Source organism: Falco punctatus (genome assembly GCF_963210335.1).
Source record: "Falco punctatus genome assembly, chromosome: 8".
In the NCBI taxonomy this organism is placed as follows: Eukaryota; Metazoa; Chordata; class Aves; order Falconiformes; family Falconidae; genus Falco; species Falco punctatus.
Genome location: NC_137588.1, coordinates 60,546,312 through 60,570,158, shown reverse-complemented (window position 1 = coordinate 60,570,158; position 23,847 = coordinate 60,546,312). Strand labels below are relative to the sequence as shown.

The 23,847-nt window shown below is 42.1% G+C and overlaps 1 protein-coding gene across 1 annotated transcript in view; it reads left to right on the top strand.

The window, feature by feature from the left end:
- The window catches only part of SPOCK1 (SPARC (osteonectin), cwcv and kazal like domains proteoglycan 1), a 329,306-nt gene that overhangs the window by 288,487 nt on the left and 16,972 nt on the right, over positions 1-23,847 (top strand). The window contains exon 7 of the mRNA XM_080398501.1: positions 16,948-17,064. Coding sequence (XP_080254627.1) covers positions 16,948-17,064 — 117 coding nt within the window. The remainder of the gene's footprint in view (positions 1-16,947; positions 17,065-23,847) is intronic.

The window sequence follows — 23,847 nt, the reverse complement described above, 5'->3', positions numbered from 1 at the left end:
TTTTTTCCTGGGTTTGTATAGCGTTCAGCATGACGGGTCAGTGAGAGGTACCAGCTTCTCAGCTGTGCAGTGCTGTGATCCAGAAACTTGGCAAAGGGTCGCAGTCCCTGGGGGGGCAGGCTGGGGGGGCAGACTGCGCTCGCTTTCTGATTCAGCATGGTGATGTGTCCTCGCCGCTTTCTAGCAGTTAAAATGGTCTTTTGCAGGAGCCCCACTGTGTGCCGAGCTCCTCATGAGGCTTCTGGGCTTCAGATCTGGAGTGCACAGGGCATTTCCCAGCCAGCTCAGCCCCAGCTCCTCGGTCCCCAGGGACAAGCAAGATGGTAAAACCCTTTCCGTGCCCGTGACCAGCTCTGTCTGCCCAGGGTGCGTGCAGGTACTTTGAGCAAGGAGCATAAGCACCTGACATTAGGGCTTGGAGAGTTTTCCAGGAGCCCTTGGACTAAAATCTGGGTGATTTAACACCTGACTTGGGGACGCCAGAGTGCATATGAGAGCAGAAGACAGCTCATGGGAAGTCTTTATTTTTATGAGGCACCCTAGGATCCCACCATTCTTGTTGAGTGTATAGATAAATGCATAGTGCAGGGAATTGGTTCTTTTCTCCGTTTCTTGATCAGTAGAAAATAAAAAGGAGCTATATCAACACCATATGAAGAAATGCAAGGTATATCCAGCCTGGTGAACTGCAAACTCTGCTTGCTTTGGCACTGGCTGAAAAAGAAATGGGAAGGAAAGAGAGGAGGAGGAGGAGGAGAAGTATTTAATTTCCAAACGTGACACTGCTTAGATAAATACTTCCCAGATTAGCTATCAAACCATTAACTACTGCACTCAGTTGTGGTCTGCTGCTACATAGGCAGTTACAGTTGAACGTTCATATTTTCTCTGAAGAACCAATTATATTTGGATACCGACGAAAATTACATCTTCTGTAACAGGACACCTGTTTTCTTATCTCTTTTTCTACAAGCTATTGTTTTCCAATGAAACCAACAGTAGCAAAGGTCAGGATTTGTGCAATAACATTAGCTGTGAGTACAGAGGGGGAGCTGGAATGGGAAGCTGGAAGCCAGCTGCTGACCACGGCAAGCTCGCTGCTTTCTTCTTGCAACGTATCACTTGTTCATGAAAGAATATTAACATCCTCCATATATACCCTCTCTCTATACGCTGTTGGAAATGTGTAACGTTGCTCTTAATAACAACATTCCATTATTTTCTATCTCGCCGTTGTCAATAAATCATTTGTTAAATGAATCAGGCCTTGTGAACTTGCACTGGCAAGATTGATTTCTGCATGACATTTCTTTAGGGAATGAATTAAATCTTAGAAAGAAAAATGCGTGCACAGTGGCAAAGTGTACTTTCACAGGGAGGGTATTTATGATGAATAGAAGGAAGATCGAGTACACATGCTTCAAAGAACACATTCTTGTAATGATGCACAGTACTAATATGATCTGAAGTGAAGATGGTAAGATCAGAAGCTTTCAATGCAGAATGATTACCATTTCTTTTGAAAGCATTATTTACTGTAAACTAGTGAGATACTTTTAGAAATACATTGAGTTCTTTCATTGTAATTTACATAAGTCCTTATTTTTTTGGTCTTTCTTCGGTATCCATCAAAATAATTGGGCTTTCAGCAGTGCTTTTTACAGACAGGTGGATATGAATCCAAGGGTGATTTTTTTTTTTCTTTACTGCCTGCATTCGCGACACCTGAAGGAGGCTCCTCTTGCATTATTACTTGAATGGGGGTAGCTCTGCGATTCTGCCTACTATGCAAAAGAATGAGTGTGTGTGTGTCCTTCACCTGTTGTTACACAGATACTTAAATCCAGTCTCCTGTACCTGTCAGTGAAGGTTTCTGGAAGAAGAAAAAAAAAATTCCCAGTGGATTCTTGAAGATTTTCTTAACGTTCTGAGTGCATTTCTCTTGTGTTTAGTTACTTAGAGATATTGCAAATGAGCAAAACTTTTTCAGAAATTGATGTTTGTAAAAATATTTGAGAATTTTACACCTCAAAAAGAGGACAGGCTTTGCACTGTTCTTGTATGGGAGCAGGGTGGGGAAATGCCTGTTAGAAGAGCGCAGCCCCACTGTCTTGACTTGCAGTAGCTTAGTCTGAAAATGCTGGGTTGACTTCCAAACCCATTTTCCAACCAATTAGACAAGAAAATACTACGCAGTGAGCTGAAATCCACACTATTCAGATTTATGTGAATGTAGATCTTGACTAGTCCACTTCATCTATATATAACGTCATTCTTTCTATGCATTTCACCTTCACCATGGAATAAAAGAAATAGCGTGTTTTGCAGAACAGCCTAATAAAACAGTAATCAAACTATCAAACTGTGTGAAGTGCCAGCAGATCATTCATGTCTGCTTTCTTCCACAGAACTCAGCCAAGTTTAAAGCAAATACTTTCGCTTACAAAGAATGTTGATATTTAAATAGTTGTGTTTGAACCACTGAAGTATATCAGCAGATTTTTTTCTCAGATCCTGGCTGGCTTGCGTTGTGTTTGGTTGTTAAAGTACACATCAGCATTTCTGCTAAAAGGGAATACCTAATAAAAGTCTGTACGACTGTAGGTGATTATTGGTTTAATGGATTGGACTGTAGTTTACAGTCCTGGGACAGGAGAGCCCCCCTGAAACCTCCTTCACAAGTCTACAACATATTGCTCTGGTTTTCACTTCTTCCCTCCCTCCCTCCCCGGAGAAGTAAGCCAGCCTCCATCACTAATGAGTCATCATCTTCTCCCCAAGCTCCTTCACAGCATTTTGCTCTCACACCTGGTTTTTGAGGAAAAGTTTAGAAGTGGTACGTTAGTCCCTGAATATTACCACTTTTCTAGATAAAGACCAAAAAGTACCCCCTGAAACTCCATTAATATAAATGTTTATATCCACACTCCTAGACGTATTTGTACAAATCATTTGCATGCTCATTATGGGTCATCATCTTTTGCCTAGCAACCAGGAATAAAATGACTTTTGCCTCCCTGGATAAAAAGCATCCCTTGGTGCTCAAGGCATTTGCAAATACCCACTGAAAACAAGGACTTGATAGCACGGGTGGTGCAGCACTGCCTCAGTTAGCCAGAAGGAAAAGGTAAATGAAGAAAGATGAAGGAAGCAATCTGTGTTAGTTAGTACAGGACATAATTGCTGTGGTTAGGCAATTCAGAAACAAAAGATAGTTTGGCATCACTCTTAAAATGTTTATTGTAGTTAGCGGCCCCAGCCCCCACAGATGACTCTGCAGAACACTGTTCACTTGATGCTCGTTACGCTGCTGGGTGCCGGCTCGGCTGATTCTTTCCCAGATGAAAGGTTACCACTAGAATAAAGGCAAACATTAAAGCTGCCTCAAATCAAATAGTCTTAATTGGCCTAATAGGTAACTTTATCCAGCTTCACGTGTAGTTTTTACCATTAATTAATATGTATACATAGTTTTACTCATTTAGATTTACTCATCCACATTCAACATCAATACTTGAAGCCATTCCACAGATTACTTTTAAAGCAAGAGTTAATATTCAAATTTACTGAATCCTTTTGGGACCAAATTTATCAGGCAAGCTGCGATCCTCTCTGAGCCACACAAAAAATCAAACCACCCATTTCTGCTGTCGGTTACCCTGTGACCACGTTGGGTAGCAGAGGTTTGGAATCTGGGACACTATCGTCCTGAATAATTGGGGGTATAGTGTCTGCCTCTTCCCATTATAGAAGTAGAATTATACTAAGTCTGTGGATTTGTGGATACCAGCTGTGATCAGTCATAGCACACGTAGTAGGAAATTATTTTTAATCCTTTGCAATGAGACACACACAAAACAGCCTGCTAGTTATTGGCTTACAATAAAATAATGGGACTTTGTTCCTTTAATGTAATGACTGCTTTTTCTGAAAGTGACAGGGACAGCAAATATTGTACTAAAGGCCTGTAACTCGACAGATATTTTAATGTCCTGCTTTTAATGTCCAACAACTTGGGGTGAAATGGGAAAAGTACAGGCCAGCTCTGTAGCGAATTAAAAAAAACCAATAAATTTAAGTGGCCAGAGTGTGAAAAGATATCTCTGCATCCTTAAACAGCATCAAAAGAATAATGAAATCAAAATCACACAAGGCTACTTTTGGAGGGAGACATAATATTATATTCAAAAATTTTTTCAGTGTGCATGTGGAGAAATCAGACTCAACTTTCAGTTGCACCCAAGTAGATTCAGAACCTTGGAAAAGCAGAATCAGGCCCATAGCCTAATTATAATAGCGTGGTCTAAATTTACTGAAACGTGGGGTATGAACTGGACAGTCTGATAAATCATAGAATAGATTCATAGGATCATTTAGGTTGGGAAAGACCTTTAAGATCATCTAGTCCTAACCCAGCACTGCCAAGTCCACCACTAACCCATGGCCCTAAGTACTACAGCAACACATTTCTTACACGCTTCCAGGCATGGTGATGAAAAAATCTGGGCAAGATATCAGTTTAACTAAAGGATTAATTTCTGTAGATGCCTCTGTACCATGTAAGAGAAACGTGTCAGAGGCATTGCCTCGCTGTTTGTTCCCAATGAAAAAGCTGCCACTGGGAAGCTGCTGATGTTTGCACAACGTGACATTTTATCTGGAGCTCCAAATCTTCAGTTCTACAGGATGCCTTGCTGGACCTCTTGCAAAATTTGTTAATTGCGAACACTTTGAGAGCACTGACCCATGGCTGCTCTAATTAAATAATTATTCTGAAGAACACTTATGAGGGCTGACAGGAGATGGGTCTGAAGGAACCACGCTAGATCTACCTCCAGACAAGTGCCGCCAGCCCCCTCCCAGGATGTTGCTCTTTCCTTGCCCGTTCTGTCAGCAGGTACAGTTCCAGCTATTTTTATTTTCAGCAGAATGACTCAAGTTCAAATTAGATTCAGATCATTTTCACTTTGGCTTAAGCCATCAGCGAGTAAGCATCTCGGCCGGGGAAAGGGGGTCTGCTTCCCAGCCAGTCTTTTCTCCTTCTCTTTGCTTTTTTGCTCACAGACTCGCCTGTGCTTTGGGGAGATGATAGTAATTGCTTCTACAAAGGCTTACAACTACCCTACAATACACTCTGTCAGCCTGGCCGCTTTCAAAGGTTTCTCAGCCACAGTTCCAATTCTGTCATTTTTTATAAAACACAAATTCCTTTCACACAAGCCATTTTTATCTTTTTCTTTTTCCAGAATTGCTCAGCTTATGGTTTTCATAATGCCACAGGATGGTTTTGATCTCACTTGCTGCTTTTTTTTTTTTTTTTTGGTGTTAAATAATTTAATAGTGCAAATAACGTTAAAAAATCAGGACATTTTCAATAAATCGTATCGTTGACTGCACAAAATTCAATCCCTCCTCTAAAAGACTTTAAAAATATACAAATGCGCATGAAGGGCTGAGAAAAGAATTGACAGTTTTTTAAATGAATCTTCCAAATACGCATTAGTAGGAGGTTTTTGCAACTCCATTCCATACTTTTTGAAGTTATTGATTCCCACAGCATCTAAGTGGCCGGGTGCTCATTAGCACGTTCATCTCATACTTTTCTTTATACTACTAAGTGAAGTTTTGTGGCTGTAGGAGGTACATGTCACAACAGGTAAACAACAGTGGGGGTTTTGAGCCCTTTTTAATCTACAGCCTTCCCTGACAGCTCATCTTAGCTGTCCTCTTGTTAATCCCACAGAAGTTTGCTTTGTGCTTTAGCAGCACCCCAGCTATTCAATCCAGAAGCAGAGACCAGAACAAACGAAGCATCAGTAACTACCTCAGCCAAAAGCACTAAAGCTTGTTAAAAATTAAGCTGCTCCACCACTTTGCCAGTGTAAATCCAGGCAGGTTCCTGAGCACTGGTTCTGTCAGGGAGCACATCGTCATTTCACACCCAACTAAGGTGCTCTCCTTTGGGGAGTTTCCACAGTCCCTGTTGTCACACCGCAGAAGACAGTTGTCTGACCAGAAGTCAAACCCCTGTTTGTAATTCACCTCCTTCACCTTCAAACTCATCTACAGTGAGAAATACATTTTGAAATGCCTTTGTTAAAGTGATGCGTTTGAGCATCGATGAACCAACCCAGACAAATGTGTTTGCTGATGTGCCAGTTGCAGCTCATTCCTGTGAACCTGCACTGGTGTAAGATTGGTTCCAATAAAATCCTATTCATATCTGAAATCCATTCAAATTTGAGTCCCCAAATGTGTTGTATTTCCTTACTAAAATTACGCCTTCACTCGGCTGTCTCGTGCTGCCCCGAACACTGCATTACTGTGCTGTGTTTCCTGGTGCTATTGGTGCATTTCTTGATTTTGCAAGGTGCGGTAGCGCAGAGAGTTCGGATTTCCTTCCCGGGCAATCCACTGGGGAGCTATGTTGTCTCATTTGCACTTTCTTATTGAATTTCAATCATTTTCCCCAACAATTTGCTGGAGGAATTCCTGTGGGACATCTTCAAATATTCCTAGCCCCATGCTGTCCGACAGCTCCTCATTTTCTCTTCTAGGGTTGTCTGTGTTTTCTCATTTAAGAATAATTCACCACATGACAACATTTTACATTAATGAAGCCCTGGTGGTATCAGATGTGCTAACATTCAGTAGGGAACACAGAAAATAAGTACAGGGATATACACAGTATAAAATAAAAATCAGCTGATGTGCAAAAAAGTTAATGAGGGGGAAAAATAGTTTCTGCTAGCATATGCTGACTCACGAGTATCTCTCCATCCTGCTCAAGCACGGGCAAATTGGGTTTATCTATCACTTTTCAAGGGTCCCTGAGGAAACGAGTAAAGATGGTGGACTCCAGAAAAGAATGAAGTGAATCTACTCAATTGCTCTGCCCTTTCTTTTTGTGTGATGGAGTACCAGTTCCTGGCAAAGAAGGAGGCTTTCTAATAAGTTCCTGGGTCCCTCTTGCAGCTTTGAGGCAGCATCCTAAATCAGGGCAGGGACTCTGAGAAGATTGTGGGGTAGGGTTTTTTCTGTGGAAAGCAGATCGGTCATCGTGCTCGCTGGCCCTCTGGAAATGCCCTGTGATGGATACATGTGGGCTGCGTAATGTAAGTGCTGCTTTTTCATTTCTGTACAATGTTCTGCGCTTAGTTTCTTCTGGTAGCAGCAGTGATCGTTACCGTAAGGGTCGATAGCCCAAATTTTACCTCTAGAATAGGCATCTGCCAGTCCAGCAGACACTGGCATTTTAGATCTTGCTAGCCCTAAAAATAATACCTTTTCTCATTAAAACAAACAAACAAACCAAAACAAACAGCCAATAACCAACTGGGAGCTCATTAATTTTAGATTTGAACAAACTTACTGAGATGGAGTAGTGTCAGAAGAACAGAACTGTGTAAAAGAAGCCGGTTTATGCTATGAACCACTCAAATATTCATGCATTTTAAAAGAATGGTATCAAATAATAATGAATATCTCTGTTTACTGAAACACTTTACAAAAATGAACTACTGCTGTTGGGTTTTTTTCCTAATTCAGTTTAAATCCATCTGTGATTGCACAAGGAGCTGTAAAAATTAGAAGCGTCTTACATTTCGTATTTTCAGCTTATTTTTTGAGAAGCGTTGCATGTGCTTATGCTCTAAAATAGGCATTCTGTGAAATAATCTTGTGGTTTTATTTTTTTTTCCTCTATATATTATCTTTTAATTTATATTCTTGGCTGTTGCTTTCCTGCTCTGGTTGAACATAAATAGATCTTCCCATTTCTTCTCAAATACTATCAAATTACTAATTTTACTACCTGAGTTTTGCTCTTTTAAGCCCAAGGGCATTTTCATTATGGAAGCTAGCTGCTGCCCTTAACATCAACAGCTCAAGTTATTTCCAACTATTGTAATTCAGAACACTTTTACTGAAGATCAGAATCTGAAATTTCTCTCTGTTCAGCTCTAGAAAGTCGAGCAAAACAAACCTCCTGGATGTGGAAAAGTTCAGCAGGTTGCCTGAACACTTTCAGCTGTGGAGGGGCTGTAGGAAACAATTCCATCTAAAACTGAAATGCACACACTGTGGTAGCCTATACTGTTTGGCTAAAAACAACCATCCCTCAATTCCCTCATTTTAACCCCACCCAGTGAGTTTTGTTTCTACTCTTGATTATTCTTCCAGCTTTGCTTATTTATTATTTCAAGCAACTAAGAGTACAATACCTGTGAAGCTGTTAGCAACGAAGTTGGGTATCTGTGCAAACCTCTACAGACTGTGAGCTGTGGGTCTGCTTTAAATGCTGCTTTAAAATCAAGCCAGTGTTCAGTTTTTCTAAAACTCTTGCAGAGCGTGGCCAGTGCTTGACAAGCCACGACTGGCTGGCGTGCCTTCTCCGAGACGTACGGACCTCTGCCGGGTCAGGGGCACCTGGTCAGGGCAGGCTGTAGGAAACGGAGAGGGAGGGAGGCAAGAAGGGATGCGATGATTCTAGTAACGCTTTTTTCATCCAAAGCATAGCATGAACTTCTGGAAAAGTCCATTCATAGACTCACAGAACAGGCTGGGTTGGAAGGGACCTTATAGACCACCCAGTTCCACCCCCCTGCCACGGGCAGGGACACCGGCCACCAGCCCAGGTTGCCTCCAGCCCCGTCCAGCCCCTTGGGCACTGCCAGGGATGGGGCACCCACAGCTGCTCTGGGCAGCCCATCCCAGCATCTCACCACCCTCACAGGGAAGGATTTCTTCCTAACATCTCATCTAAACCTCCCCTCTTTCAGCTTAAAGCCATTCCCCCTTGTCCTATCACTACATGCCCTTGTAAAAAGCCTCCCCAGCTTTCTTGTCGGCCCCTCCAGGTACTGGCAGGCTGCTGGAAGGTGTCCCCATGCAGTTCGACATTTTTATTTCCTCTGGTTTAGTTTGCAGTTGATGTGACTGTCTAGTCCTCCTTTCAGGTGACATGACGGAGTTTGAATGAGAACATTAGGATGAGCTGGCAAATTAATTTTGGGAGGGTAAGAACTATGCAGGAGATAACATTTTAATTAGTACCTGACATGGCCAAAATATCGCGAGGGATGTTACTCCCACAAGCCTTCCTGCCCCCTTCCAACAGACCCCCAGCATCATTATAGTTTGTATTTAAAATAAACCTTTAGGCTTCTTAAGCACCTGGCAAAGATGAACTTTCCAGGGTTTTTATAATTAATGTGAGCACAAAAGGAACTAGCATTAACTACTACAAAGCAGATGTATGCTTTGCCTACAGCTTTAGAAAGTGAGCTTTGTAGCTCCCAATCTTTGTTTATACAGTTCCAGCTGAGCTTAGTGTTTTAAATGTACCATTTTAAGGAAGCTTCAGATCAAAGCCTATTTCATCTTCCCAATAATTCAGCTGCTTCTGTAATCATCTCAAAGTCTGAACCGCAGGATCTTGGCATCTGCTGCTGTATTTATAAGACAAGGCAAAACAAGTGACAAAAGGATCAGAGGTGGTTATCAGCATAGGTGTCAACCCTGTGGAAGAATAGCCAGTGCATGCCAAAAATGCAGGACAAGAAATACAGCCTGTAGAACTTTGTCGTGAGATGTTGGTGACTATGGGAAGGATTTTAAATTAAAGATGTTCATTTATCAAACCGGCAAGGCATGTTTGGAACACAATACCTTTCCTTATAGTAATAGTAAACAATCCATTCCTTTCTACTTCATAACATTATTGGCATAATACTTCATTTTTTATTGTTATAAGAAGTTGCCTGGGGGCTCAATGAAAAGACCAAATTAGAGCATTGCCCCTTCCAACCAAGAACGGTGAAATATTTGTGAAGGTAATTACTGCCACCATTGCATCACCAAAATGTCATATATAAACCACTTGGAGTCATCTACAAGTCACATACAGGTGTGTATGTTTATATGCGTGTGTGTGTAGTTGCATTTGAAGTGGAGGGTTAGCACAGCACTGAGTTTATCTTCAGGTTTACTTTCAAAGCAGCTCCTGCAGCAGCGTTTTTAGAACACGCTTTGTATTTTGCATGAATGGGAGCAGACCCACTCCCTGAAGCCTGAAAGTTGATAGGGTTTTTTGGGGGGGTTGGGTTTTTTTTTTTTAACTTTAGTTTTAAAACTGTTCGGTAACCCACACACTTATGGGCACAATTATAGCAGAGGGAAATAAGTTGTTGACTTACCTACAAGAGAGAAAATGTAGTGATGTTTGTCAGAGAAAGCATGGTTTAAATTCCCACATATTCTTTTTATACAAAGAATAATATAAAAATTAGCACTTAGTACAAAAGATGAGCATTATCTCTTGTCAACTTCCATGCTATGATACATTTATGTCCAATCTTTTTGAACAGTGTTATTATAATGTGTTAAAATATGTGGTTTACCATACAACTTTGTCATGTTGGTCTTTAAAAATACAAAAATGAGCCTTTTTTTTTCCTTCTGAATTGTTGAAACTATTCCTGTTCTATTTCTAACTGAAAGAATATAATATCACTATTGGGCAATGTCATGTAGGTTTGTGCTATGTCACATTTTAATCAAAACTAAATGGTCTTGTCCTCCAGGCTCACAGGACAAATGACTGAACTACGTGTTACAACTAATATGTCTTAACAAATACAGAAAGCTGGCTTTCTGCTTGGGAGCAAGCAGGGCTGGTTTCCATCAATGCATCCACTCCCTCTTGCTTCTCAGGGAGCTCCAAGGCTGAAACTTCAGACTATGGATTGAGATGGGCTCATCCTGCAATGTTTTCCATGTTATATTTATGTTATGTGGCTGGTCACCTGGGTCACAACACATTGGTTCTGTTCCACAGCAGGGCATTTGCATCTTTTTAAGCAGGTGACTCAAAATTACTGACATGTTCTGAAGCTGAATTCTGTCATGGCAAATTTGCTTCACACAGAAAGGGCACTGACCTCAGCAGCTAAATATGCATTTCTTACAGCTTCTACTTTATGTCTTGTCTTTTTTTGTCTTTTTTTTTTTTTTTTTTTAATTTCTCTGCATTTGTCATTTTCTCTATAGTACAGAAACAGCTGAAACTAGCCCAGCTCTCAGGGAATTCTCACACGCTCTGCTTTGGCACTCAGGGAACAGGGAATTTGCTCCTCAGTCTCTACCTGAGAGACTATTTAGTGTTGTATAAGAATAATAAGAACCCGAAGAACCAGTCTCTCCACATGTAATTAGTAGTAATGTAGTGCTATTTGTAAGAATTATAATAATAATAGTAATGATAAGGCAACAGGTACATGCCAGATAGGTGACAAGGAAAGCAAGTGACATAAAACATGTTACACACATTCTGTGACTCTGGTCGCATAGCTTGCTTGTTGTGAAATATGGTGTCATGTATGGCTGTCTTTTCTCTGGGCGGTATGGACCCCTTGCTTGGCACACGGTACCAGAACATTATGGCAGCAAGTGAGACCAACGCAGTAACGCAGCAGTCCTGAGTGCTGGGTTAGAGTTAACTGCAGTGTGAGTTATAGATCACAGTCAGAACGGTTTGGGTTGGAAGGGACCTTGAAGACCACCCAGTTCCAACCCTCTGCCATGGGCAGGGACAGCTGCCACCAGCCCAGATTGCCCCCAGCCCCATCCAGCCTGGCCTTGAACACTCCCAGGGGTGAAACTAAGCCATAAGGCTTGTTCTGTTCCCAGCCAGAGATTTTACAATACTGTTTTGCTAGGCTCAAGTAAAAATGAGATGTGAGAAAATACTCAATATTGATTTAACCTTATTCATCTACAGGTAAGTTTAGTTTATTGTTATCTCTGGCACTGAACACTTTTGAAAGTCCCTCCGTGAAAAAGTTAAATTAAATATTCTAATGTTAATTTTCACCATGGATGTGTACAGATTAGTATCTGTAGAGCTGAAAAAGTCTGTAATGGAAGTACGCCTATAAAAAACTGAGCCTTTACAGCATGCTAATGTCTTTCCATTAGGTCAGATTAATGTTTTCTGCTTGGTGAAAATAGGTATTTAGCAACAGTGCTTTCAGAATAAATAACTGCTGGACCAATTGCTTCACCCTTGGGAATGAATCTGCACTTTCAGTGCTTTCTAGTAAATCATCTCTGCAGCATGATTCGTAACATCTGGATTCAGATCTGAGGATGTCAGTTGGATCCAGCAGCAGGTAGATCCTCCCGCACCGGCGTTGCCGTGACTCAGAGGGGTGACAGCCACGGCCACTGCTCGTGGTCCTGCTGACACGTCAGATGCAGGGCACCGCGCACCGTGATGGCACTGACAAGCTGGACGTTAACCAGCCTGCCTTGGCATCCCTGGTGGTAACAGCAGCGATCCAGCCTGCTGCACGCGGGGAAGCCGTGGGCTGTGAACAGCTGTCAGCCAAGCGCATCAGCAGGGAAGGAGCCAGGAATTAACGTGATGTGCGGACCTGGGATCAGAGGGCTGCTAAGGCAGGACTTTTGGTAACATCAATAAAACAAGAAGGGTAAAGCCTTGTGGTTTTTCCCTTTTTAAAAGGTGTAGTCAATTAAAGGCAGAATCTCTTATCTTGAAGAAAATACACACAGCAGTGAAAATGCTTATTTGCATGTTTGCATTTGTGTCTTTTTCACAACACTAGCATTTTAAATGGCGGTTGACAGTTGACTGGACAGATTTCAGTTGCTGAAGAGGGGCTGTGGAGAAGTTCCTTGGTGTTTCTCTTTGTCCCAGGTTTTTTAATCAGTGCTTCAAGTCATGTCAATATCCATATTGCTTGTAACCTAGGCATTCTCTCCTTATAGATCTTCAAATAGCAAGAGACCCATTATCACATCTATTCCTCCTACAGCCCTATTATTCTCATCTGAGGACTGTTACTTGAAACTTCTATTAATAGTAAAGAGGTACATTTGCACTGCATTTTTCATGAAGAGGGTTCTTAAAAATGCTTTATAACTTCTACTAATGCAAATTTATATATGAGGATCTTAGATCTGGGGCTCCTCAGAGCGATGCTTCCTAATTGTTTGATATGTAACTAATGGGCTCTACCACCAGAAATAAATCATTAAGTACCCTGGATCCTGGATAGCCAGCTGGAGGCTGGGCCTGACTTTCTGTGTATTAAACTTCTGCCCTCTGAATGTCAATCCACTTTGAAGTGTCTAAAATAATGTGTCCCAAAATAAACAAATTGAGAATGATTACAGACTTCTGAAAATGTTCAAATAAAATAAATGAAATAGAATGCAGTCCTATTAGGTAGCGAGGCAGAATCTTTTTAACCATGCACGGTAGCATTAAAATAAAATTTAATAAAAAAATTGTAAAATAATACTTCCTCTATTTTAATGTGCATGAGAAAGTAAGATTGAGGGCATGAAATACTTGAATAGACATTTAACTGAACTTTGCATTAAATTTTTGAAGTCTCATGAAGAAATTTATTATTCACTACATATTAACAGCACAGTTGGTCCCTGTTATGCTCGTGAAACAGCAGCTATTCCTGTGAAGAAAGACTGCAGTTTTAAGAGCGAACCTCACTATAATACCCACTGTTGAATCATCCTTAAGCAACATTCTTAAGGAATATCTCAGTTATTTGCAAAAACCCTCTCCAGAATGCAGAAAACTGCAGTTCTGGGCTTACTGTCATGCCTCAGACCAAATTCCAAAGGAGACCTGCAGGTTTGGGGCGTTTTGTGGGTGTAACGACAGAAAGCACCATCCAGGGTCCCGCTTGTCCCGGCTGCCCTTGGAGTGAGAGAAGCAAGCAGTCTTCAAGGGAGCAATGTCATAGCAGGGGCTGAAAGCCTATTCTGGCTCCATCAAAATCAAGAGAAATGTTGTGAGTGAATGGCAGGAGGACACAGGGGTCCTGTGTCTGTCTGAGCAGCCGCCGGCTGTAACCGAGCTGCTGCAGGTCATGTGTTGCAGCACTTGGGTAGTAGCAGGGAACTGGTGCAAGGAGGAGTGTACATGTACATAGTAAAAGCTGGTTCTCGACATGGTTAGCATTACAGACAAGCAGGGAAAAAAAAAAAAAAAAAGACAACTTTGTTACAAATGGTATTTTACAGATCCTGACATGTTTGATTGGCTGGACTATAGAGAGAAATCGTTTCGGGTCTGATTTACCATTAATTAATCTACTGCTGTTCCACCTACAGTGTGCATTCAATCCTGTTTTCTACCACACTTTAAAAGCATGGATTCAAATTACCTCAGTCAAGGCAGTTTAAACCAAATGACCACTTTGCAGAATTTCTTTCAGAGACATTATTTTTTCACTGGGAAGGCCATTCTGCGTGGTGCTGAGGCCAGGAGAGGAAGGGAGCATGCTCTGAGTTCCAGCCTGGCACTGGCAGGATGGCATTGCAAGTTTGAGAGCAAATACAACATCCCTCAGAGCGTTTAACTTACCGTAGGTTTCTCTAGTGTCTGGAGTTGTCTTTGTATTTGGAAGTATATGCATCTGAATATGGGACACAGCCCTAGAGGATATTTTCTTTAATATTGTTTTTTTCCCTGTCACTTGCTGGCTGTCTGTGAAGCTCAATATTCCTGTACAGAAGGCACGATGAGGATGTCAGGAAGGCATGGGGATGGGTGTTTGTAGTCCAGAGTTCCAGCCTTGGTTTTCTAAAGGTGTCACGTGCCACAGCAAATACTTAACGAGTACCAGGTTTGCACAATAAAACTGTGTTACACACATCTTTGACAACTGAATCTTGTTTTTCACCTACTTGATACAATCAGTAGTCAAAGCTGTGTTTATGCGTGCAGGTTTGACTGGAGATATATGTGTGAAATCTGAACATACGCATAACCTGTCATGTATGAGGTATTGGCTAAACACCACTGGCGTGTTATGCACTGTATTTCTCCTTTTTTCCTTTACAAAACTGACTTTCAAAGGACAAGGTGGCTACTTGGCAGAAGGAGAGATAAGATACTGCCTGCTTTTAGTTCTGAACCATGATAGAATTATTGGCACACTCCTCCAAAAACATCTGTGAAGACAGGGTATTGAAAGGAAAGATGTTACAGTCCCTCTTGTTGCTGTTGTTGCCTAATAATATTTTGGCAGAAATTATGTCTGATGAAAATCAGCTGATTACAAATCACCAGGGGATGCAGGAACAGCATCTCCCATCCCATGTAAAGGGAAGTATCTCCATCACTTCTAACGTATTTAGGTGCCCAGCTCCTGCTAACATTAGTGCATGATGGAAATTTCTTTATCTTTATGGATCTAAATTCACGGAATAAGAAATCATTCCTGCCTGTCTAGAGCTAGTTCATTCCTGAATAGCTATTACCTGTAAAATCCGTTTTCTTCCTACCCCCTCACTCCTTCAGGCAACATCTCCTGATGGGGGCTTGTTACAGGCAGGAGAATGGAATTTGTTCTGCTATTGCTTCTGTTGTGATTTTTTTCTGATAAAAGACTTTGTGAGTAAAAAACAAGGAACAACAGTGGCACGAGATGTCCCTTATAGAAAGGATGATACGGTGGGCTCAAAAATCTTATCATTCTATGAATTTTATTTTAACTTGCAAAGATAAGATACTTTACAGTGAGTAAAATACAATGTTAATTTAGGCTAGAAAATAAAGAGATAAGCTTTTTCAGTAATGTAAGCTACTTTACAGTTGATACTGCATTGTCTTCCATCTATTTTACATTAATTTTTGGGTTTTTTTCTTTAAGACCTGATTTTTTCCTTACCTGGTCTCAGCCTTAGTGTGTTACAGGTCTTCATATTTTTATCTTTAATAGGAAAAGCTATCAAACTCTTCAAGCATTACAGAAAAATTGGGAAATCTTTTTCTCCCTCCTCTCCAAATCCTGAAAAACCTTTCCCTTAGAAAAAGCTATAATGTCCTATTTTTAACTTGCGAGTTGTTTCTGACCCCAGCAAACCCGGTGAGAACAAACAAATACTCACCACAGCCGTGAGATATGAGCGAGTTCGTTGCAGTCATCGGAGCCGTGAGTTTAACTTGGGAAGACAAGCTGTGGGACTCATTGCTCTTCCATAAGGTGGAAGGAGGAATATTATAATGTGCAGTGAATTGGAGAAGACATATTGTGGTTTGCCTTGTGAAGGGTGTCTGCCTCTACAGCATAAAATCTTGCTCTGTATTCCAAGAAATGTCATTTAAAATGTAGAATGAGTGCACAGCAGGAATAATAAAATTGTCTGAGCATATGAATTTTAAGCGCTAAACATGATACAGAAACAAGAATATTTTTTCTGACAGAACCTGGTGGCTAATGCAGCTTTCTTCCTTAAAAATGTTTGCTTCAACTGGACATTAATCTCTTGGCAGAAATTTCTGGAAAAATTAGGTATTTCTCCGTAAAAATTTATAAGGAAATAAATGTTTTACCTAGCTAAAAAAATGGAATTGATAGCCTTCATAGGTGGCAAAGTCTCATTTGCAGAACTAGAGCAACATAACCATTTTCTTTGTTATGTATATAAATAAGTATATATATTTCCTGTTACTGTAATAATAGCCTTCTACTAAGCCAAATGTGGTTATAAATTATTCCTAGCATCTTGTTCGAGTAGTACGTCTAGGCAAGAATGTACCTCCTCCCCATCTGTTTGACTGCTATTTTTCTCCAGAATCCTAAAAGGTGAAAACACTGAAGTTCAATAGTCACGTAGCTCTAATTGAGAACCGGTGGGTAGCTCTGCGTGTCACTTCTTCCATCACAAATCATGTCAGCGACCGAGGCAGCGCTTCGAGTACAACTTGTAATTCATGATGACTTACATTTTCTTTCTAACTTGCATCATTTTCCCTCAACTTCTCTTTTACCTCGGAGCTCGTAATGAGGAGGACTTTACAACCATCAACAATATTTTTCTAATAGTCTGTCTGGAGAAGGGTTTCTTGGCTGATGCTCTTGACTCAGTCTGGTGTTTTGTTCTTTTTTCTAGCTTGCACAGACAAAGAACTGAGGAACCTCGCTTCGCGACTAAAAGACTGGTTTGGCGCTCTGCATGAGGACGCAAATCGTGTCATCAAACCGACCAGCTCAGAGACGGCACAAGGCAGTAAGGAAACACTTTTCCCCTTGAACAATGAGTGTTGTAGGCAGCTTCCCAGCCTGAGGGCGTTCGGCTGAGGACAGCTGTTAGTGCTACAGTGTCGTGTCAGGCAGGTCCAGCGAGGCAGCAGGTCCGCAGGAGACCTGAACCTGCAAGTAAATAGCTGCACCATTTCTAAAGGAGCTGCCGTCATTCTGTACTCTCTCTAGCCCAAACTGCTCTAAAAACTGGCAGTCAGAGACAGAGAGACCTTTACAAGTTAATCAGGCAAATAACTGTGTCTGAAGGCCACGGAGGTCACATCTATACTAGTAAATAAAACTGCTCGGGGACTTCTCTCCAGCCCTGAGGTTAACCGGCATGACCTGGTTCGTGTCTGTACAGTTGAACTCCGTGATGCTCCAGATCCATGTGGCTGCATCCACGTCACTTCTTGGGGATGGACCCTGGCCTGTGCTTACCCCCCCCAGTTTATGGCCAGGCATTTTCTGACCCACTGCCAGCGGCATGAGCCAAAAACATGGCATAGGGACAATTTGCCGATGTTGGAAAAGACTCACTCTGATATTACTTTGCAATTTCCTGCTAACTCCTTATGCCAAAAAATAATAAAACATTCACATCTCAGCCATAGAGCAGGAATAGTTAAATGGTGTGGAAAGCTGGAATCTGTTGTGTCCCAGGTATTTAACAACACCATCTTTACTTCCTTTGATGCTTCTTTTTTTTTTAAGAAAGGAAGAAAATGAACAGCTTAGAGGACATTTACTCTCTGTGGGTTAAGCCAACATGACTGATTTTGATGTCATTTACCCACCAGGGAGGGGAAAGATTCAGATAACAGCATCAAAAGAGGTCATGTTCATCAGAGAGCAGATGTGACTTTATTTTCTGTAAGGACTCGTTAATCCTTTTAAATAGTATGTCCCAAAACACGCGGGCCCTTGGGTTGCGAAGTAGGATGCACGGGTTTTATCTAGGTGTGTGACTCCACTTCACTGCCCTAATTCTCTGGTACAGGCTGTCTGAACACACAGAATTTAAAGGGTTCAGTCAACTTCTCCCTTTCGCAGCTTTTTCGGCCCCAGTGCCTAGTTTCCCGGTAGTGTGAGACTGGAGATGCTGCCAGCGAGTAGAGCAGACTGGAATGTCAGGCTGGGCATCTACTGTCGGTCCGTGTCTCCCCAGTCACTCTTCTTTTGTGCTGCTTCTGAGCTCGTGTGGCCATACATCACCTAAAGAGTGATACCATACATTCCTAAATGTATACCATTTATATGTATACCTAAATACATACCATACATATAAAGGCCATACATTCCTAAAGAGACAGAATATACCACAGGCTGTATTGCTCAAAGCTATAGTTGGCACATTCGTGCCAAGTAATTGTGTCTTAAAACTATGGGGTGAAACGAGCCGTGTTCTGTGTAAATGATCTTTTTCGTATGTCCCTTACTTTCCATAATATTTATAACAAAGTCAGTATCTTTAAAACCGTATGTCCTACTTATTTTTTAAACAGTACTGCAGGAAAGGGTATTATCCTGCAGAGGAAGCTGATCCATAGTGCAAAAAGGCAACTGGATGTACAGCTAATCATGGCTTCAAGATGTGAATTCATTTCAGACCCCATGACAGAAGACACCAGAGACTTAAAACTTTGTCTGAAATCCTTCAGGCCCAGAGCCATGTGAAATCTCATTTTATCAGATTGTCAAAAGGACGTTTTTCATGCAGATGACCTGTGAGCTGCTCGTGAGGACCTTGCCAAAGGCCAAATTCATTCCTAAAGGTGTTAGGTCTGTCGTTCCCTCTCCCACCCCCCCCACACCCCCACCCCCCCCACCCCCGAAGCAATTTCAGTGAGAAAAACATTCCTGGTAATTCTGCAGTGTTTGCTCTGATTCACAGAGGAGCTGTTATCTCTTTTTAGTTTAGTTTGATTCCTGGCAGCTTTTATATGAAAGGCTGCCTAGATGATCTTAAACACTTGATCTCAACAATGTTCATTTTTAGACTGTTGACTTAGTTTGGCACGTTTTCTTATTTTCTTATATGTCAGTTAAAAAAAAAAAGAACGAAAGAAACTTTATGAGTTAAGATGCTGGAATTGGTTTTGAATGCCACAAAACTTGGGCTTGTTTTTCTTTTAAAGAGTTTGCAATAGTATCTGTGAGTTAATCTGCATGTGCCTAATTCTCTCTGGTAGCACTGGAAGTACCGACAGAGTAAGAACAGCAGTATTTGGCTGCCTCCAAACATTTGTAAAAATGAGAGACATCTTAAAAAGGGCTCAGAATTCAAAGTTCACACACCCAAGCTGAAAAAAAAGAATTTGTGTGAATCTGGCAAACAGGACACATGTAACCCTGGAAACACACTCTGATGTACGTATGCATTGCCTGGTTTTTTGTTTTGTTTTTTTTTATTGCTCTGCATGTGTTGCCTTCCTCACCAGGCTGATCACTTCAGTAAACTGAACTGGTTTGGTTATGCCTGTAGAGTCTTAAAAGGCATGTACATCCTCAAAGTAATCCATTTTGGATATGCCCCTGTGGCAGTAAAAGGAACAGATGGTGGGATGCGATGACTATGATGCCTCAGACACATCAGCTGTCTAGAGAAGGTGTTCCAGCAGAGATTTCTCTATGCTACATTAAATTTTCAAGATGTTACTGTGAGTGTAAATAAGCTTTTTGAGTGTATTAAGTTCACCCCCCAGGTGAAGAAAGAGAGTACACTTTTTTTTTTCTTTTTTTTTTTTTAAACTCTCTTGAAAGGAAACGGATGAGGGCAAGTCATTGTGTTTGAAATCTCAAGCCTTCAGTGAGCTATCTGCCAGGTCCCAGCCAAGCACCACAGGCCAGGAACTTTTGTCTTTTGCAGGCTTTGTACAATTGAAGTCTCCTCAATAAATAATACAAGCAACTCAGGGACGTGCTTTGACATAAGGAAATAATAAAACTAATTAGGTAGTAAGATCAGATTCAAATTGCTCCTGAGCCTGTTGATAAATCATAACATTCCCATATTGTATCTAGATAGTCTCTTTGGTTGGAGTGGGAGTTCTTTTTCTCTTGCTAGAGATCTGTGCAATATAAAGGATTTTTTCTAGGGAACATTTCTTCTCCTCCTTCCTTTATTTTAAGTGATGGGGGAAATTAGGTTAATTATTCCCCTGCTAATTTAATTGTAGTATATACATTAATAAAATGAAACCAGCTCATGTAAGTCAACTCTTGAAGGGGGGAAATAGTTTTATGTGCCAGAAGGTGTGTTTATTTTTAATTAGGATTTTCACTTAAAGACTTTTTTGAATTTCATTCCATTTTAATTCCGAGGAGGTGGAGCACTTTACGTATTAATAGGGTATGAGGCTTTTACATGTAGGTCACCGCTTTGAATTCCTTCCAGATCTGTAGTGAATGGAAGTTGTTAGGATGCTGAACAGCTGTCAGTCAGAATGGGAAGCGGGATGGTCTCGATGCAGGTCCTTGTGAGCAGGTGTCCAAGTGAAAGCAACGACCACCACAAGTGACATTAATTGGTATCTGTGTTGGCAGCCTCTGCCAAGGAGCCAAGAGCAGGAGAGATGCGGAGCCTGCACCATTCTCTGGCTTCTCACCATAGCGCTGGGCTGACGCGCCCAGGGGATGCAGAGAAGCTCTCACTGAGGTTGCTGTTGTTCTGGGTCTGTTGTGCTGGAAGTCCAGCCTATTAACCAAGGCTTAATTCATTACAGAATTACAGTATGTGGTTTGTTTCATCCAGCTTATTGCATCATATTTTATAAGCAAGTATATCAAAAGACTCTAAAAAGGAGTTAATTCATTCAGCATCACTTGGCCTCCCCAAGCTGATGGGAGCACAGTGACCCTCCCAGTGAAGGTAAGTGAGCTCTGAGAGCCATTCTCCATCAGCTGCCCCGGTTACACGGTAAGTCAGAGCCTGCACCGCGCCCAGGGCACACTTTGCTTTCATTCCTGTTGCTGGGTGCTGAGAGCATCCAGGGTTGCTGGTTTTGTACTGCAGAAGCTGTGTTGCAAAAGCTGATTTACAGGCAGTAGCTTTTACCAGGAGATAACATGAGGAGGAGGTAGATACCACTATTCACCTTCAACCACATATTGAGGGACAGTTAAAGAATTAACCTTTTCACTGGCAGCAACCATCCAGCTAAAGGCTTTCCATCACACCTACCACTGTAATTTTAAAGACTTCCAGACCACACTGTCTAATAATCCAGCACTGCTTAATGATGCAGCCTCTTAATAAACCTAATCTGGAACTCCGGTCACAAGAGTGAAAGCTCCCTTGTTTATAAAAAATTACAATCAAAATCTCTTCAGCTAATGTAATTAACTGTCTTCGTCAGTGACCTTTCATGATTGTATCTTGTATCCAAGCCCAGATGGTATGTCACAGAGCAGCGCCGCATTCACATCAGTCACCATCTTGCGATCTGCACAGACAGAGCGGCACTGAGGGCACGCTGCTGGCGTATCCCTGGGCGCGCGTTGTACACACAGATAAAGGCTTCCCAGGAGGGAGGAGAACAAGACTCAGAAATAATCCACAGACACTGTCAGGGGCAAGTTTGTGCCAGGATCTCCCCCCTGCGTTGATCCTTGCCAGTTAGGAGGTGACCTTTAGAGACCCACCAGGGCTGAGGAATAAATACCATACTCAACTGGTTGTACAGCAGACCTTGTAGTTGTTCACCTTGACAGCAGTAAGTGCCATGACAGGACGTAAAGACCATCACCAGGGAGAGGACCTGTGCAGGGAAAGAGCAGCCAACAGAACCCAGCTTTCTTTCCCCTGGAAGCCGTTGAACTGGGATAGCTGATGCATGTACTGACCCCAGCCCCACCATGCAACTGAATGATCCACCCCGGCTCCTCCGACTGCTTGTAGCCTGCCCCGTGGTGGGGAGTCAGGCACAGCACATCCCCACACACGGCAGGACTGCGTGCCCTGCTCCTCGGTGCTTTGTCAGGCCAAGTCGAGGATTCTTAAATCATTTCACTCAACAAGCAATTGCGCAGTGACCAAATCCTGCTTGCCTTCTTCAGATGAATAAAATAATTGAAGTCAATAGTCCTAATTGGTTCAGCAAGGCAAGCAGGCTTCCTCCCTACATCTATTCACGTGCCCTTTTTCTTTTTCACTGTGCTCGAACTCGATTAGATAATGTTAGAGGAGATAACAGCACAAAAATGTGATGAAATGTTCAGCATGATTTCTCTCTTCCCTGCCTGAGCTGCCTCTAGCCCTGAGGAAATGGTGTTAGCTTCTTCCTTTCTTAGAGAAACATGTATTATAAACGACACAAACCTTCCCATTAGTTAACCCTTCTGATGATTGTTCCTCCATGTCACCGACAACCTTCAGCTGCAGTTGCATACAGAAAGCACAGCTTCCAGCATAAAGCACTGCCCTCCTTTGGATAAATACTTAAAATAGCAGGTAGGCTGCAGAGCTTGGACGAGCTGTCAGCGTGATTCCAGCAACATCTCAGGTTTCACTTGAACAAAGCGCCATCCTGAAATGGGACTTGACACGTACAGCAAATAAGTCTAAGCTTGACCTCTTTCAATAAAAGATGCAGCAAAAGGAAAAAGCCTGTCAGACTTCTCCACGCAGCCCATAGCAGAAGGAATAGTGCAGGAGCAGGTTAACGCACACAGCTGCAACAGCATGAGGTGCCCAGGCTGGGTGGCTCAGGTACCCTCCGTCCCCCCGTACATCCCCAGCCAGCGTGTGCCTGTTTCTGAGCCCTTCCTGAAACCAATACCCTGACCATCAGACGTATTGGCTCTGTGTTACCAATATAGTTCCTTACATCATAGATAACTTGGGAATTAGTGCATGTTTGTACGGAGCATTGAAAAATAGAGTGACCGTATGGATTTATAATGCCCTGTCTTGTTGTGGAAGAAGGTAATGCAACTGGTTTTTGTGGAGACTGCAGAATACTGGAACACGTATCTCGTATGTATTGTGGGTATCTATAGGCATGACTTGGACTTTCTATGATTGCTGCTGCTGCTGCTGCAGTCTTTTAAGGATCTGGGCTATTAAAGTGAATGATGATGATGGTTTCCAAAGCGCTGGAGGAGCAGAAGCCGGTATTGCCGCACAATCCTGGAGGCCACAAGAAGGAATAGTGCTAGTATGGCAGACACGAGCATCTGCAGCTCTGGAGCCCCCAGCTGCAGCAGTGCCGTTCTTCAGCGGTACAAGCAAAAGACACTTCATCCCTTTTCTCCCCCCGCCTCCCCCAGGCAGCTTGCCATCCAGATCAAAGCATTTCATTGTCCACCACAGGAGGCAGGGCTTTGAAGAGTGAAAAGCTAGGATGAGAGGTGGAAGGTGAGAGCGCAGTAGGGAAGAATTTGATCAGGGAACTAGAAACGGGTCTGGGAAACAGGGTTGAAATCATATTCAGACTCAAGCGTAGTTTGAAAATACAGTGGATGCAGCCTTTCCTCACCACGTTTCAGTTTCTTGGAACAAGGCCAACCCACTTGGACTGAGGACAGAAAAAAAAAAAGTGAGAATTTTTTGAGTAGAAATAACTTTGAACTACAGTAATGAGCTATGAATCTCAACCCTCTCCACCCCGTAGCTCCTAAAGAGTGTGAGTAGTGCTCTAGTCTGTAGCAGTTCTTGGGTTTTAAGCTTTACACAATCAGTTCAGTCAGAATTGTGTTCTGCTTTCGGCAAGTCGGGTTAATGTTTAGGGTCCAGCCAAAAAAACTTAGCAAGTCTTCAGCTTAGCAA